We start from the raw sequence: 15,932 nt of genomic DNA, 5'->3' as shown, positions 1-15,932 counted from the left end.
TTAGCTTGCCGAACATGAGTCTGAACTTCGAATTTTATAAGGTAATGATCGGACATTACTTTAGTATACGGGAGTATCATAACTTTGGAGACGGTGATACCTCTGACAAGCACTAGGTCTATCGTATTACCGCTGCGATGCGTCGGTTCATTTATTATTTGTGTAAGACCACAGCTATCAATTATAGTCTGGAGCGCCACGCACGGTGGGTCCAATGGGGTATTCATATGGATATTAAAGTCCCCCATTATAATTATATTATCGGCGTGCGTCACTAGATCAGCAACAAACTCTGAGAATTCACTAATAAAGTCCGAATAGGGCCCTGGGGGGCGGTAGATAACGGCCAGGCACAGAGGCAGAGGTGTGGCAGACTTCATAGAAAGCACCTCAAACGATTTATATTTATTATTTAAGTTAGGACTAAAGTTAAAGTTTTGGTTGTATATTAGTGCGACACCCCCTCCCCTTTTGAGGTGACGGGCAATATGCGCATTCGTATAGTTAGGAGGGGATGCCTCATTTATCGCAAAAAAGTCATCTGGTTTAAGCCAGGTTTCGCTAAGACCGATGACGTTAAGGTTGTTGTCTCTAATGACCTCATTGACTAATAACGTTTTGGGAGACAAAGATCTGATGTTTAGAAAGCCCATATTATAGGTAGTGGGATGTTTTAAGGAGTTGTTGATAAAATTATCCGTAGTAGCAATATTAATAATGTTGCGTTTATTATGCGCAGTGTACTTAAAATAATTACGACCATATCTAGGAATTGATATGACGGGAATTTTCAGATTGTCTACTTGGCGCTGCGATAAACTGAACGCATCATAATTTGCCACCTCAGTAGAACGCATGTCTAACTCTGACGAAGTCATAGACACAGTAGAAAAAACATTTTGTGAGTTGTGTATTATTCTACGAAAATTGCTATGTGTACTGGGATCATCCAGCCTGGCGCTGGCTAGCTCTAACTTAACTGACTCCATACCCAGGCTAGCAGGCTCTGTAATTGCCTGTGACCGGGCTTGCTCTAGTGCAGTTAGTCAAATGTGGCTCAATGCGAAGTCTATGTTCCGAGACAAGAGGATAGCGCCTTTAGTGGTCGATTGTACGGAATATGTACTGTACTGTACAATATACTAATAAAAGTATCAATCAATCAAAAAAGTTTCAATCGTACACGTCTGATAATTATGGTACGTCTGGCAACGTTATGCGTGTCATCTTTTCATATTACAGGCGGTTTGCAAATCATCTTGGAAACGCACTACTGCCACTAACTGGAAGGGAGAAAAAGATCATAATGTTCCTCACTTCATCAGTGCTTGTTAAATAGTTCAGTTCCGATTGGGTTTATTCCGAACATGCATACAATTACAATCGCAAGTAATGCATCTCATATTTCCTTTTGTTTCATTACAGCACGTCGGAAAACTTATTTTAAATTAAACAATAAATAAATAAACAAAAAAGGCACTCTCCTCCATCCATTTCTCCCGCTTGTACCTATCGGGGTCGCGGGGATGCTGGAGCCTATCCCAGCTGCATTTGCATGTCCACATCAAAACACAACCCTACATGCATCAATCAACCAATCAATCAATCAATCAATCAATCAATCAATGTTTATTTATATAGCCCTAAATTACAAGTGTCTCAAAGGGCTGCACAAGCCACAACGACATCCTCGGCTCAGATCTCACATCAGGGCAAGGAAAAACTCAACCCAATGGGAAAATGAGAAACTTTGGAGGACCTTTGGAAGAATTATTGTAGAAAAATTATTCTCCAGCACCCCCCTCTGGCCTCAAAAGAGATAAGGGGTAGAAATGAATAGATGGATAGATAATAATATTCAAATTTAATAAAATGTTATATTTATAAAACCTTTTTTTTTTTTATAAAAATGTTTTCATATTTTTTTATTATTCTGGTCACAAATGCTCTCTACTCGTGCTGCACCACCGTGCGTCAGTGTATGGCAAAACATATCTTTAATAGGACAAAATGCTGGTATTTGTAATTGTACATACATAAAATGATAAACATAATATATGTATAACCTTATATGATAAATATAATATGTATTTCCATCCATCCAGGTTCTACCCGCTTGTCATTTTTGGGGTGGCGGGGTGCTGGAGCCAGTTGCATTCGGGCGGAAGGTGGGATACACCCTGGACAAGTCCCTCGCTCATTGCAGGGCCAACTAAAAATGATAATAGTGAATGATAATGATATCAAATGATACCAAGTAATAATAATGCATACATTTTTTAGTTTAATTGTTTTTTAAGGAGTCTTGTTCACGAGTGGGGGAAGAGTGGATCGTGAGATCAACAGGCGGATCGGTGCGGCGTCTTCAGTAATGCGGACGTTGTATCGATCCGTTGTGGTGAAGAAGGAGCTGAGCCGGAAGGCAAAGCTCTCAATTTACCGGTCGATCTACGTTCCCATTCTCACCTATGGTCATGAGCTTTGGGTCATGACCCAAAGGATAAGATCACGGGTACAAGCGGCCGAAATGAGTTTCCTCCGCCGGGTGGCGGGGCTCTCCCTTAGAGATAGGGTGAGAAGCTCTGCCATCCGGGAGGAGCTCAACGTAAAGCCGCTGCTCCTCCACATCGCGAGGAGCCAGATGAGGTGGTTCGGGCATCTGGTCAGGATGCCACCCGAACGCCTCCCTAGGGATGTGTTTAGGGCACGTCCAGCTGGTAGGAGGCCACGGGGAAGACCCAGGACACGTTGGGAAGACTATGTCTCCCGGCTAGCCTGGGAACGCCTCGGGATCCCCCGGGAAGAGCTAGACGAAGTGGCTGGAGATAGGGAAGTCTGGGCTTCCCTGCTTAGGCTGCTGCCCCCGCGACCCGACCTCGGATAAGCGGAAGATGATGGATGTATGGATGGATGTTTTTTAAGTAAAGATGTGTGAATGTTGTCTGTCTATCTGTGATGGCCCTGGGATGAGGAGGCGACTTGTCCCGGGCGTACCCCGCATTCCGCCCAAATGCAGCTGAGATAGGCTCCAGCACCCCTGCGACCCCCCAAAAAGGGACAAGCGGTAGGAAAAATGGATGGATGGATGTTGATTTTCACGTGTTTTTTTTCCTCATGTCACGCATACCCTCTACTCGTGCTCTACCACCTTATGTCCAGTAGGTGTCAGTGTAGGACAATGAGACAAAAGGTTAAAAAGTAACATGTGTAACTGTATATAAATAATATAATATGATACATATTACAAATATAACATTATAAAGTAAATGTGTAGGACCAAACATATCTATAAAATGGGACAAAAAGCTGACTGGCAATTACATTTTTAGAGCAGTAAAAACGAAAAAAGTCAGGGGGAAAATCCAACCATAAAGATTATTAAATATGCATATAATAAATATATAATAAACATCGTTTTGAAAAACTACATTTAAAACCATTTTTAAAAATCATCAATACTGTTGCATGATTACGTCGTCGTCCATGACGTCAGTAATACTGACCAATCAGGAGTAGTTATAGAACCCTCTACCAGGAAGTAAACTCAGTGGAAAGACAGTGCTCGAGGACGCACAAGCATCGTTACCTTCCTGAGAAGTTGACGGGATCAAAGTGTCGTCATGTCCTTAACAATATTGACGGCTACACAAAGGTAGATTTCCTGTCTGCCATCATTTGAATTCTCGCTCATGTGACTTCGCTAATGTCACTGGCTTTAAAGGGAATGCTGAAACGTTGTAGATTGAAATTGGGAGAAACAAAATAATGCCAGAATTATGCCTGACTGTGTGTTCTAAATTCATAACATGGACGCATCTACATACTTAAATAGTGTAAGACCGTACTGTTTTTTGTTGTTGTTTCTTTCAGGCTGAGATCTGTCTCCAGACTGCATCGAATTCAAGGACACATGGTGAGAGAAGGACTGCTTAGTAGTACAGTGGTACCTTCCCTTAGTAATCCGTTCCAAAAGGTCTGACAAACACCAAATTGAACGAAAACTGAATACATTTTTCCACATTAAATGTTAACTCACCCCATACATCAAAACACGTTAACACAAAGAACATATTATAGATAATAATAATAGATTTGCATGCAGAAAACAATGCATACTCTATATACAGCCATCCATCCATATTCTACCCCTTGTCCCTTGTCAACATGTACAGACCGCTTGCCAGTACAGTAACATGTTGTATGTGACTTTCGCAGTTACACGTACACGACTGCAAGGCATACTGGGTGACACAGAGTACCCTGAAGGTTGGGATATAAACAATTTTAACACTCTTACTAATATGCACCACACTGTGAACCCACACCAAACAAAAATGACAAACACATTTCTGGAGAACATCCGCACTGGGGTCGGCAATTGTGCAGCTGAGCCACATCAGAGTGGCCAAAGAGCCGCATGCGGCTCCGGAGCCGCAGGTTGCCGACCCCTGCACTAACCCCCTGTTTTACCGTGCTGCCCCTCCATATACATGATAAAACTGATAATGAGCATTCAATAAGACTTATTTTTATAGAATACTCAGAAAGGCGGTAGCTTAATTGTTCACCCAGCCACCTATTTTCTACCGCTTGTCCCTTTTTTAAGGTCGCGGGGGGCGCTGGAGCCTATTTTAGCTGCATTCGGGCGGAAGGCGTTGTACACCCTGAACAAGTCGCCACCTCATCACAGGGCCAACACAGATAGACAGACAACATTCACACTCATATTCACACACTAGGGCCAATTTAGTGTTACTAATCAACCTATCCCCAGGTGCATGTTTTTGGCGGTGGTATCAGGAGTATCCAGAGGGAACATGCAAACTCCACACAGAAAGATCCCGAGCACAGGATTTAACTAAGGACTTCTCAGGACCTTCGTATTATGAAGCACATGCACTAACCCCAGTCCCACCATGCTGCCCAGCTTAATTGTCATTGTATAACATATACAACAACAAAAAGTATGTACAAAAAGTACAGGCCGGCATTCTAATAATGCTGTAAAGCTTGTAATTGGAGTGCTGTCCTGTACCTTTCGTACACAGTTTTTATATATTTTATGAAGTTTCAAAACCCATTTATACTTCTGAGGGTTGAGCGTGCTTGTTTGGACTTATGATTACAGCATATACAACACAATTGTGGTGCTCTCCAAGAATATGTTTGAAATTACAAACAACCCATCACCTATGACAGTGGTGTTCTCAAATGGGGGTAAGTGTACCCTTGGGGGTACTTGAAGGTATGCCAAGGGGTACGTGAGATTTTTTTTAAATATTCTAAAAATAGCAACTTCAGCAAATTCAAAAATCCTTTATAAATACATGTATTGAATAAGACTTCAACAATATATGAATTTAAGTTCATAAACTGTGAAAAGAAATGCAACAATACAATATTCAGTGTTGACAGCTAGATTTTTTTGTGGACATGTTCCATAAATATTGATGTTAAAGATTTCTTTTTTTGTGTAGAAATGTTTAGAATTAAGTTCATGAATCCAGATGGATCTCTATTACAATCCCCAAAGAGGGCACTTCAAATTGATGATTACTTTTATGTGTAGAAATATTTATTTATAATTGAATCACTTGTTTATTTTTCAACAAGCTTTTAGTTTTTTATCTATCTTTTTTTCCAAATAGTTCAAGAAAGACCACTACAAATGAGCAATATTTTGCACTATTATACAATTTAATAAATCAGAAACTGATGACATAGTGCTGTATTTTACTTCTTTTTATCTCTTTTTTTCAACCAAAAATGCTTTGCTCTTATTAGGGGAACTTGAATTTAAAAAATGTTCACATGGGGTACATCACTGAAAAAAATGTTGAGAACCACTGACCTACATGTATGACATTGTTAAAAGATCTTGTTCTTACAATTAGCTTTGCTCCTAGCATACAAAGACCCTCCCTCTTCCCAGACGGCTATATATTTACTCCTAGTGTGTGACAGTCACGCATTTTTGAGCTTGCTTTGGTATGACCTAGACAATCGACGTGTAGGGAATATGTTGAATTATTAATAATAATAAATAACCAAAAAGTAGCAATCAGAGCGAGGGCTAGTGCAGAGTAACACAAAATGGAACTAAATTAGACCTAATTACAAATGGAAAACAGGTACTTTACAGAAAGACAAAACATGAAAACCATCCGGAAGTTAAACCAAAATAAGAGCAACAGAATAAGAAATAATACCAAATAGGAGAAAACATTAACACATGACATACTGGTCCATATTGGCAAAGAGAGAGAGAGTAGCCACTTCAACTAATGGCGATGTTATAAAGCGGCGACGGAGCTGGGTCAGATTGCCGTCCGTGTGGGGGAGTTGATAGCAAGTTACACAGACACTTTTTTCTACAAAAGACGTGTTATGGTTGGATTAATCACACTATAAAACTGAGTCACTAACAGCAAACAGACCAGTCAGAAAAAACCTTTGGTGAACATTTTGGACGAAAACCAAATCCTACAAGAATTGGGGCGTGCAAAAATTAAGGTACCAGTGTGAAGGGTTAGAAGATGTCTTATTAACTGTGATTTTTATCCACTGTTCTAATCTACTGCAGTGATGTTGCTTTTATACATGTTACATTGTATTGTTTTTTTTTATGCCAGAATATTTATTTCTCTTGGTTTTATTTTGAACCAGATGTCCACTCATGTGGAGCCAGATGTTCTCCTGGAGAAGGTGGGCAGAGCTGGTGTGATCACCATGAACAGACCCAAAGTCCTAAATGCTCTAAACATGTCCATGATCCGATTGATCTACCCTCAGCTCAAGGTTAGTGTGCTGTTCATCTTGGATAACTGTCAGCCATAGTTGGTGAATGTGTGTTTGTACACCTCTTTTTGGAAATTTTTTGTCATCTACCCGTTTGGAATGCATTGACACACTCTATTAGTGGTGAAACGATTGAATAGCCACCGATCATTTTTGTTTGACTTCCATGGAAACGTACGGGATCGGCTGATTACAAAAACTCATTACTTGTGGCTAATACTTTGCAGCTTGGTCCCAGGGCTGACAACTAACTGCGTATGTCCAATTGTCCATACACAGTTAGTGTGTAGCCACCCGTCTAAGTTACTATCCCCGCCACTGCGGAAAATAAACTACTTTTCTTACAACTTGGGATTATAACAATAATTATATGTCCGATAATTATCGTTTGATTAGATATTCCTTTTAGTAATAAAACAATTGCAATTGTGCTTGGTCCTCCAAAAACACCACTATTTAAAATACATCTTAAAGCATAACAAAAGTTCACTGCCGCTCGGAGCGGATTGAAAATGCGTGGTAACATCATTTGTGCCAAATGTAATCAATAAGAGTATTGTTGGAAAAATTGGCAAATTATTCCAAGGAATTGAAACACGGGAAACCGGTTTGTGTTGAGAAGTGTTTACCACAAATTGCCAATGCACTTGTGGCAGTGGGGGTTTGGTTGGGGCTTGGCCAGGGCAATATGTTGCCAACATATAATTTGCATAATTGGCGATGTTGCATATAGTTTCTTTAAAAAGGGTACAAAAAATGATATACCGTATTTCCTTGAATTGCCGCCGGGGCGCTAATTAATTTAAAACCTCTTTTCACCCCTGCGCTTACCAAAGGAATGCAGTAAAAGTAAGCATGAGCTAATTATTTAAAAACCTCTTCTCACTCCGGCACTTACAAAAGGTATGCAGTAAAAATTTGAGTGTGATGTAAGCTTGGACCTTAAATCCTACTGAATAGCTCTTAATCTTCTTCCCTTTTTGCGATTTCAAATTACCGGTATTGAAATCAGCCTCCTCCATTATGAAAATTATGACAGGGGAAGTGTCACTCGTGATGTCACGAGTTTGACAAGGCGGTAATACTAAGCGTGCGCTAATTATTTTGGGAAGCGACTTTGACCCGGCAGTAATTCAGGGCAGGCGCATACTATATGCCCTGCAGCAATTCAAGGAAATACGGTATTTAGAAACACATCTGTGTAATTAGTTTTAATATATTTATTTTTCTTGTATTGTTTTGCTCTATTTCTTTTTTTTTTGCTGATTATTACTACAGTGTAATGCAGGCAGCACTTTGTTTATCCTTTTTTTATTTACACATTATTCTGCCCCCCTTGAATAATGGAGTTTAGTTTGCTAAATATGTAAACAGTCTTTTTCTATGAGAAATTTAAGAAACAACTTAACGTTGTTTATTGATAGTCTCCACAATGAAGTTACAGTAAAACTAAGCACACTAAGGAAAGTACATTAATATAAATATAAAGTGCACATTCATGTAGGAATCATGTTAAATCAACAATACAGCTTTGTATAAACTGAAAAAAGCAATAAAATTATACAGGTGGAATGTTGGCTCCTATGCCACTGGCTTAATGCTAATGTAGGATGGACCACCTCATTGACAGACCAACTATAATTAGCAAAGCAAACTTTTACACGTTCATTCAATGAGATTTTAATGGAAAAAAATTGACTTAAAGGATAACTGCAGTTTTTCTGAATTTTGTCTATCATTCATAATTCTTATGTAAAAAAAGAACAGATATGTTTTTTTTTTTAATGGATTCTAATTTGTAAAATACGGCAAGTATGAGGTAGCTAACAATGCAACTAAAGGAACCGCTCATTAAGAAAAAAGGCCAACAATACTCCATTAATTTTCTGAACATTAACCAAGCGGTATTGGTATCATAAGTGCTAACACAGACAAACTATATTTAGCGGCGCCGTGATCACAGAGAGCTAAGTAGCTTATGCTGCTATATTGACACACTGAATTTTTTTAGGTGTGCTTTTTACAGTTGGCGGAATAGAGCTATTCCAATTGGCTCCATTGTTAGCCGACTTTTCGCTAACATTTACACAGTATTTACAAGTTAGAAAGCGTAACAAAAATAAAAACATGCTTTCTTGTCTTACCTGAGGTTTGTAAATGATAGACAAAATTCCCAAAAACGTGCAGTTCACCTTTTAGATATATACCAGTGGATGACTCCAAGGCATGTTTTGCCATATTTTTCGGAAAGACAATTTTTGAAAGGAGTGTATTATTTGTACTTACAAGCATACATTCACCAAACTCTGTAGAAACAAATACTGACCGCTGACTTTGTACTCATCCTGCTCCTGACCAACTACAGAAGCCTGTTGCTCAAACATCAAACTCCTAATATTTAAACAAATAACATAGTCAATGTTTTGTAGATCAAGATTGCAGGGGGGAAAAAAAATGTATTACCTGGAGAAGCCCGCCACAAGTAAATAAATATATGGGAAGCACTGTTTTCGATTGCTATCCCTACTCACCTACAAGCTTGGTTTCCTTCAAAGTGACTCTGCTAGAGAGGGGATAGTCTATATCCCTCGAACCACACCAAATTGCTTTGGCTTCCAAACCACCTACAGTAATTTCCAGACTATAGACCGCACCGGTATATCAATGACAGACATGAAATGAGATATTTACGCATCAATATTTGGTAAATGTTTATTTACATATGGTACCTTAATTGTTTCCAAACAGTGTCTGTACCACAGTAGTAAAACAGCTGTTTACAGAAAACAAAAAAGTAATTGTCATTAACCCAAAAGCTGTGGGAGCAATCTCTCCAATCAGCTAAACAGACTCAATAAATCCAAAGTGATGTTTTGGTGAATTTACTGATACAAGGTACTACTACAAAAAGAATGCTATTGTAAGTTAATACTAACTTAGACATTTGTACACGAGATAGCATATCGAAGCTAGCATAATTGCATTACATAGGATGTACAAATATGCATGAAAACTATACTATCAAACATGTGACAGTTTAAGGAGTATGAATTGTTTTAGTTGCATTGTAAAACGTACAAACGTTGCTTGGAGTGATTAAGAAACCCTACAAGTAGAAATGCTATGGATGACTGGAAGACAGAATGACTCTTATACTTCCGGTTTAAGGCACAAAACAGAAGGAAATACTGCCGAATTTCAACCCGCAGCATCTTCATTGAGCAAATTCATCCAAAAGATGGCGTAAACAATAACACAGCATGTGTGTCTTGTAGAAATGGGAAAGTGATAGTGAAACTGACCTGGTGATAATCAAAGGAGCTGGGGGTAAAGCCTTTTGTGCTGGTGGAGACATCAGAGGTAAATAGTAACTTTGCAGTTTCAAACGTTTCTCCTTGGTGTGTTAAAGTACTAACACATAATGCTTTTGTTTCTTTTCAGCTATAACTGAAGCCGGGAAAGTTGGAGATCCCCTCACAAAGGTGTTTTTCCGTGAGGAATACATGTTGAACAATGCTATAGGTAAGTTACTGTCCATCACACTTTCATTCCTAAATGAAATAAAATCTCCTACAGTCTCTCACAAATACATAATCTGTATTAACACCCATGTGATGTTTTCAGGAACATACAGGAAACCATTTATTGCCTTAATTGATGGAATAACGATGGGAGGGGTAAGTCAAACTATTATTTTAGTTTCATACTAACTAAGATAACATAATTCACTTCTATGAAATTAAACAAAAGGATGTAGCTGCTAAAAGCGAGGTTCTTGGGTTGGAGTTTGAGAATGGCAGTTACAGTGTCTACATTTTCTTGATTGACAGTGGGGTAAATCAAAAATCGGTTAATAATTCAGTTAAGCATTACTATTTTTAAACCAATTCAATAGTAAAAATAGCCTGAGTACACTGTAAATTTAATCTTAATACTGATTATAGATCGGTAAAGTGTGTTTTAGTTGTATGTGGATATCTTTTTTTAAGAATAGTTTTTTTTGACTGTTTATTTAACACTTAAAAATCTATTGCTTCGTAACAAAAGGCATAAACCAAAACACAACAACAAAATAAGTTAAGTATGAACCATTAGTGGTTCTTGTTGAGAAAAGTGGGTATTAGGGACGTTCCAATCAGGATTTCAATGCTGCCAATTCCAATACAGTTTATCCGTGAGTAAGATTGGCCGGTAGCCATCACGTATATTAACTGATAATCTTTCACTGTATTTATGGAGAGTGCTATTGACAGTGGAACAATATCAACACACCATTTTAACTAATTAAATATTTTATTTTATTATATGTAATTGTTTGAGCAAATTAAAGTCAGTAATACACAATAACTGAACAAAAGCAAGAACTACTATGCCCAATTTAGCATGTGCTGATGAGTGAGGGCAAAGCTACTGCCAAGTCTGTTTGGTCCAAATGTATTTGTGGCGGGCTGCCACAAATGAACGAATGTTTGGGAAACAAACACTAAATATTTCTGTCATTTGACAAAAAAAAAAATACTAAACTACATTTTATAATGGTGAGTAAAACTGAAACTGAGTCAGTCTTTCAGCCAATTTCTCAAGCTGCTCCCCTCGATAAGTAGTACTATGAAGTGCATCTCAGCATTGGAGAGGAGACACAAAACTGTAGTTAGGTCTTAAGCACATCAGATGGCGATATATACCAGTGGATGACTCCAAAACATGTTTTCCTATATTTTTGGGAAAAGACAACTTTTGAAAGGAGTGTATTTTATTTTAACATAAAAACTGTGACTGCTTGTGTGTAAATATATATGAAAGGGGTTTCTGTTTTAGGAGTTAGGGGGGCCTTCACAGCTCAGAGTTGTATCAATGTTGTTGAATTGAGTCTTTTTATAAACCTCTGGTGTAAATAATTTTAAGCTAATGTTTTGCATTGGTGTAATTTCCTTTCGTAACTCTTTTGTCATTATTTTCTTGTCCTTTGCCGGCAGGGAGTTGGTCTGTCAGTTCATGGACGTTTTCGAGTGGCCACTGAGAAAACATTGTTTGCCATGCCAGAGACCGCTATTGGTAAGCCACAATTTTGATGAGAGCACTTTAAAAGAGCTCTTTCCAATTTTATTGTTCTGTGCAGAAGAACCATATTGATTTTAGAAGCTCATTATAGCTGAAGTAGTTAAAAATCAGAAAACACTTAATAGAGACTACACGTTTCTAGTTTCTGTAAACCATGTGTATTCAGGACCTTTTTCTTTGACATTCTGAAAATATAATTATTTAGTTTGATGAGCTACATTACAAAATATTACACTTAAGCCACCATTTGCTTTGTCACCAATAAGTCAAAATGTAAGATGTTTTCTTTGAATGGCTTAGCAAATCTTGACTTACGGTACATTTCATTGTTTTTAGCATCTTTAAGGTTCAAAATGTATCAAAATGGACTCACATCCTTAATTTTTTTTCTATATGCGACCTGTGATGGAAAAGGCTAGGACACCTCTGCTATGAAGGTCTAGTTATTTAGTGGATATGGAGAAGTTAGACAATAAACACTGGATAATTGAATCAGTTTCTGCAGTATAATGTAAGAATGTTATTGCTATTTTTAGGTTGAAGAAGGAAATTGTATTTGAAATTATTTATCATCATGTACATTACATTTCAGGCAAACGCTATAGAAGGCTAGTTTCAATAACTATTGTACATTTGTAATTATAGCGGTGTGAAGCTATTCAGAATGTTATGAGGGTTTTTGGTTCATTGTATTTTGTGGCTTCTCTGTAACAAACATCATGAGTAAATACTTGCTTTTAAATGGACCGGTACTTAAATACAAAAGGTATTTTATGTTCTGTCTTAATGTCTATATTGGAAGTATGGACTACCATAAAGAGTACTGATATCACCATTACAGTTGGGGTACATGATTAAGACTACCTACCTACTATCTACCTATTCTTTATAAAGAAATATAACCATCAATCTTCTTTATATTCTGTTTAGCATTCAGTTCACATTCTGACTTATATTTCTGCAAGTCATCCAAGAGTGATGGCCTATCTCTGTTAAATGGAACTGCACTTTTTTTGTAATTTTTTCCTATCATTCACAATCCTTATGTAAGACAATAACACGTATGTTTTTCTTTTTTTATGCATTCTGAATAGTAAATAAATGCGATCAAAAGTCCGCTGACAATGGAGATTTAGGGAGTCGCTCTATTCTGCCAACAAAGCCCTTAAAACAACATCCAAATGCCTCCATCAAAGTTGTATAGATCTAATGTATACAATAGTATAATAGTAATTGTGTAATAGCACAATAGTATAGACACTGTATGTAATGGGCACATTTATAATAACATTTAATATTTATGTATTTTACTCAATTGAAGCATATTTTTTCCCAATATCATCAATGATTACTAAACACTGCAGACTTTTTGACAGCCAACAAACATAATAAAATATCACTTACTGTACAATGTCTGCTGTCATTAAGACGCCGACTGATGGAATCTTATTATAGTCCCGTTAAAACGAAGAATGACACTCATAATCTGTGCGAAGAAAAGCAGGGTGCAACCAAGTGTCTTTTGTGTTGTTCTCGTTATTTCCGGGTCTTAATTGGCTGTCAAAGTGTACCAACATGTCAACTTACATCCTCGTTCTTTTACTATTCAGGTGAGAGTCATTATTTATGATAAACAATAAACTTCCAGGAGCAGGGAAGCGAGGAAACAGGTTACCACTCGATGATGCAAACATAGGCACACACACTAGTGAATGTTGTCTGTCTATCTGTGTTGGCCCTGCGATGAGATGGCGACTTGTCCAGGGTGTACCCCGCCTTCCGCCTGATTGTAGCTGAGATAGGCGCCAGCGCCCCCCGCGACCCCAAAAGGGAATAAGCGGTAGAAAATGGATGGATGGATGGGGCAGGGAAGCGAGAAAACAGGTTACCACTTGATGATGCAAATATAGGCACACACACTAGTGATCACGGTGCCGCTCCTATAAATAGTTTGTCTGTGTTAGCGCTTATAATAACAATATCACTAATACTTGGTTAATATTAAAGTCACGAAATGTAAATGGGGTATTGTTGGCGCTTTTTGGATATTAGGTTTTAAGGGCGGAAGAGAGGACCTCCCATTGCCCCTGCTGTAAGCGGACCTTTAGTTACATTTATTTATGAGTTACAGTGCATCAAAAAATGATCCGTTGCTTTGTTTTTCATAGTGATTGTGAGTGATAGGCAAAACTCCAAAAAAAAGTGCAGTACCCCTTAAATATCACTGACCAACAAAAGAGACGTAATGGCTTTAAAACATATATTTAAAGGTACAAATAATTGATGCAAATGTAGCAGTGGTCCTCCCCAATACTTTAGGCTCATACTTGCAATCACACAATCCCACCAACTGAGAGCCAAGCAACCTAGCCAGTTAGCTAAACTCCCAGTTTCCCAAACTATTGAGTAGGGGAGCTCTTGAATCTCCACGTAAATGTGTATAAATATTGGTAATTTGTAACGGGTAGCGGCAAATCTCTTTATGACGGTACAAATTCACCCGTGGCAGGCGGCCTCAAAGAAATAATACATGTGTGGGGGAAAACTGTAGTGGGAGTAATGGAAGCTTGAGGTATCGTTAGAGGAAAGACAGCAGTTGCCTCCAAATCAAGCCGCTACCCCGGAACATGAGTCTTGTACTCGGCCAAAAAGCACCAAAGTCCTCTTCAAATGATGACACCTTCAAAGTCCATCCCAGTGAGGCCAAATAAGGAGTTAGAAGGGTCCAGTGGTCAGCTGCAAGTTTAAACACATCATCCCCATTATGCTTTTCGGATTGCTAAAGACTATGTTTTCTGAGTCATTTGTTTCCCAGATCTTCAACCTATTTGTATTGTTCTCCAACAAAAGTTCCTTCTCCTCCTCATGGCTCTCCTCGAAAACTCTTTGGGTCTATCAATAATTACAATAACTTTGAATAATGCAGACATTTTTCATGTTGAGGCTGGTACTCTGCTGAGAGCTAAGTTCCCTCTCTCGGCTAAAGACTTAGTTTCTGGCTTTTGCAGAGCAATGATGCTGGTGTACGCCATTCAGTGGCCAACCTTTTTGCAAAGTTCTAAAATCATCAACTTAACTATTCAACTACAGACGAAGAGACTCTGGCTCAGGTACAGGTGGAGCGTCAGTCTTCATAATGAAAACAAATAAAGAAAATAATATCATGAGAGGTGCAGCAACTTGAAGTTTCCAAGTATTATCCCCGCTTCCGTCATTGTCACTGCCATTGTGTGCGTGGGCAAGACACTTTAACCACCTGCTCCCAGCACCACCCACACTGGTTTAAATGTAGCTTAAAGATGTACATAATGAGTTTCACTATTTAAAGCACTTTGTCAATATAATTCACTTCATAAAACATTATAAATTTAATTTCTGTATCATTACAACCATTTTTACCAAAGGGGTCATATTATGCAAAATAAACTATTTTTATTTTCACCTGTTGGCACTTGTTTTTGTGTATTTGAGATCTTCAGAACTCCCACATTTTTATTCAGTTTTGAAAGTTGTCAATAAGTTGGCGCATTTTAACATTGTCTCTGTACTGTTCCTTATGTCGTGTCAAAAAGTGAATAGATGTGTTCAAGTCCCTAACAACGACTTGTTGGCGGCATGTTTTGCTGTTTGGTCAGTTTCTGACTTTTCAAATCCAAACAAAGGAGTTCCTCTTCACTCGTTTTGAAACCAATTACTCTTTCGGTTTTGTTGGTTTTGATTCCATTGTGTTCTCAGACCATCTCTGCTACATTGTTGATATCTTTGCTAATGCCGGCTCTCAAACGCTTGGATGTGTCAAAATTACGTTTGCTGAAACATTTCTACACCATGACTTTCTACACGCTAGAATCTACAACCTCTGTAATGTATTTAATGTAAGTGTGACTTAATTATTCTTGCAAAATCGGACTAACAAATATCATACTGAAAAGCGCTGTAGTACTGAGTCACCGTGAAGAGTGCCGTGTTCATGAGCCAGTAGGTGCATGTCTCTTTTAAGAGCGGAAGCAAGGATTTTTTTTAGTAGCAAGTCAAATGCCAAAAAAATTGTAGATTTTAATGTTCTTTTTAAT

The 15,932-nt window shown here is 38.2% G+C and overlaps 1 protein-coding gene across 2 annotated transcripts in view; it reads left to right on the top strand.

Annotated features, from left to right (window-relative positions):
• Positions 1-3,515: 3,515 nt before the first annotated feature.
• The window catches only part of hibch (3-hydroxyisobutyryl-CoA hydrolase), a 38,339-nt gene continuing 25,922 nt past the window's right edge, over positions 3,516-15,932 (top strand). For both annotated transcript variants that reach the window (XM_061918574.1, XM_061918573.1), the window contains exons 1-7: positions 3,516-3,652; positions 3,871-3,913; positions 6,667-6,798; positions 10,074-10,158; positions 10,240-10,320; positions 10,423-10,475; positions 11,775-11,853. In XM_061918574.1, the coding sequence (XP_061774558.1) occupies positions 3,621-3,652; positions 3,871-3,913; positions 6,667-6,798; positions 10,074-10,158; positions 10,240-10,320; positions 10,423-10,475; positions 11,775-11,853 (505 nt within the window). In that variant the 5' untranslated portion in view covers positions 3,516-3,620. The remainder of the gene's footprint in view (positions 3,653-3,870; positions 3,914-6,666; positions 6,799-10,073; positions 10,159-10,239; positions 10,321-10,422; positions 10,476-11,774; positions 11,854-15,932) is intronic.

This window comes from Nerophis ophidion, linkage group LG13 (genome assembly GCF_033978795.1).
Source record: "Nerophis ophidion isolate RoL-2023_Sa linkage group LG13, RoL_Noph_v1.0, whole genome shotgun sequence".
In the NCBI taxonomy this organism is placed as follows: Eukaryota; Metazoa; Chordata; class Actinopteri; order Syngnathiformes; family Syngnathidae; genus Nerophis; species Nerophis ophidion.
The sequence above is the reverse complement of the archived record's forward strand: the minus strand, read 5'-3'. Positions and strand labels throughout refer to the sequence as shown.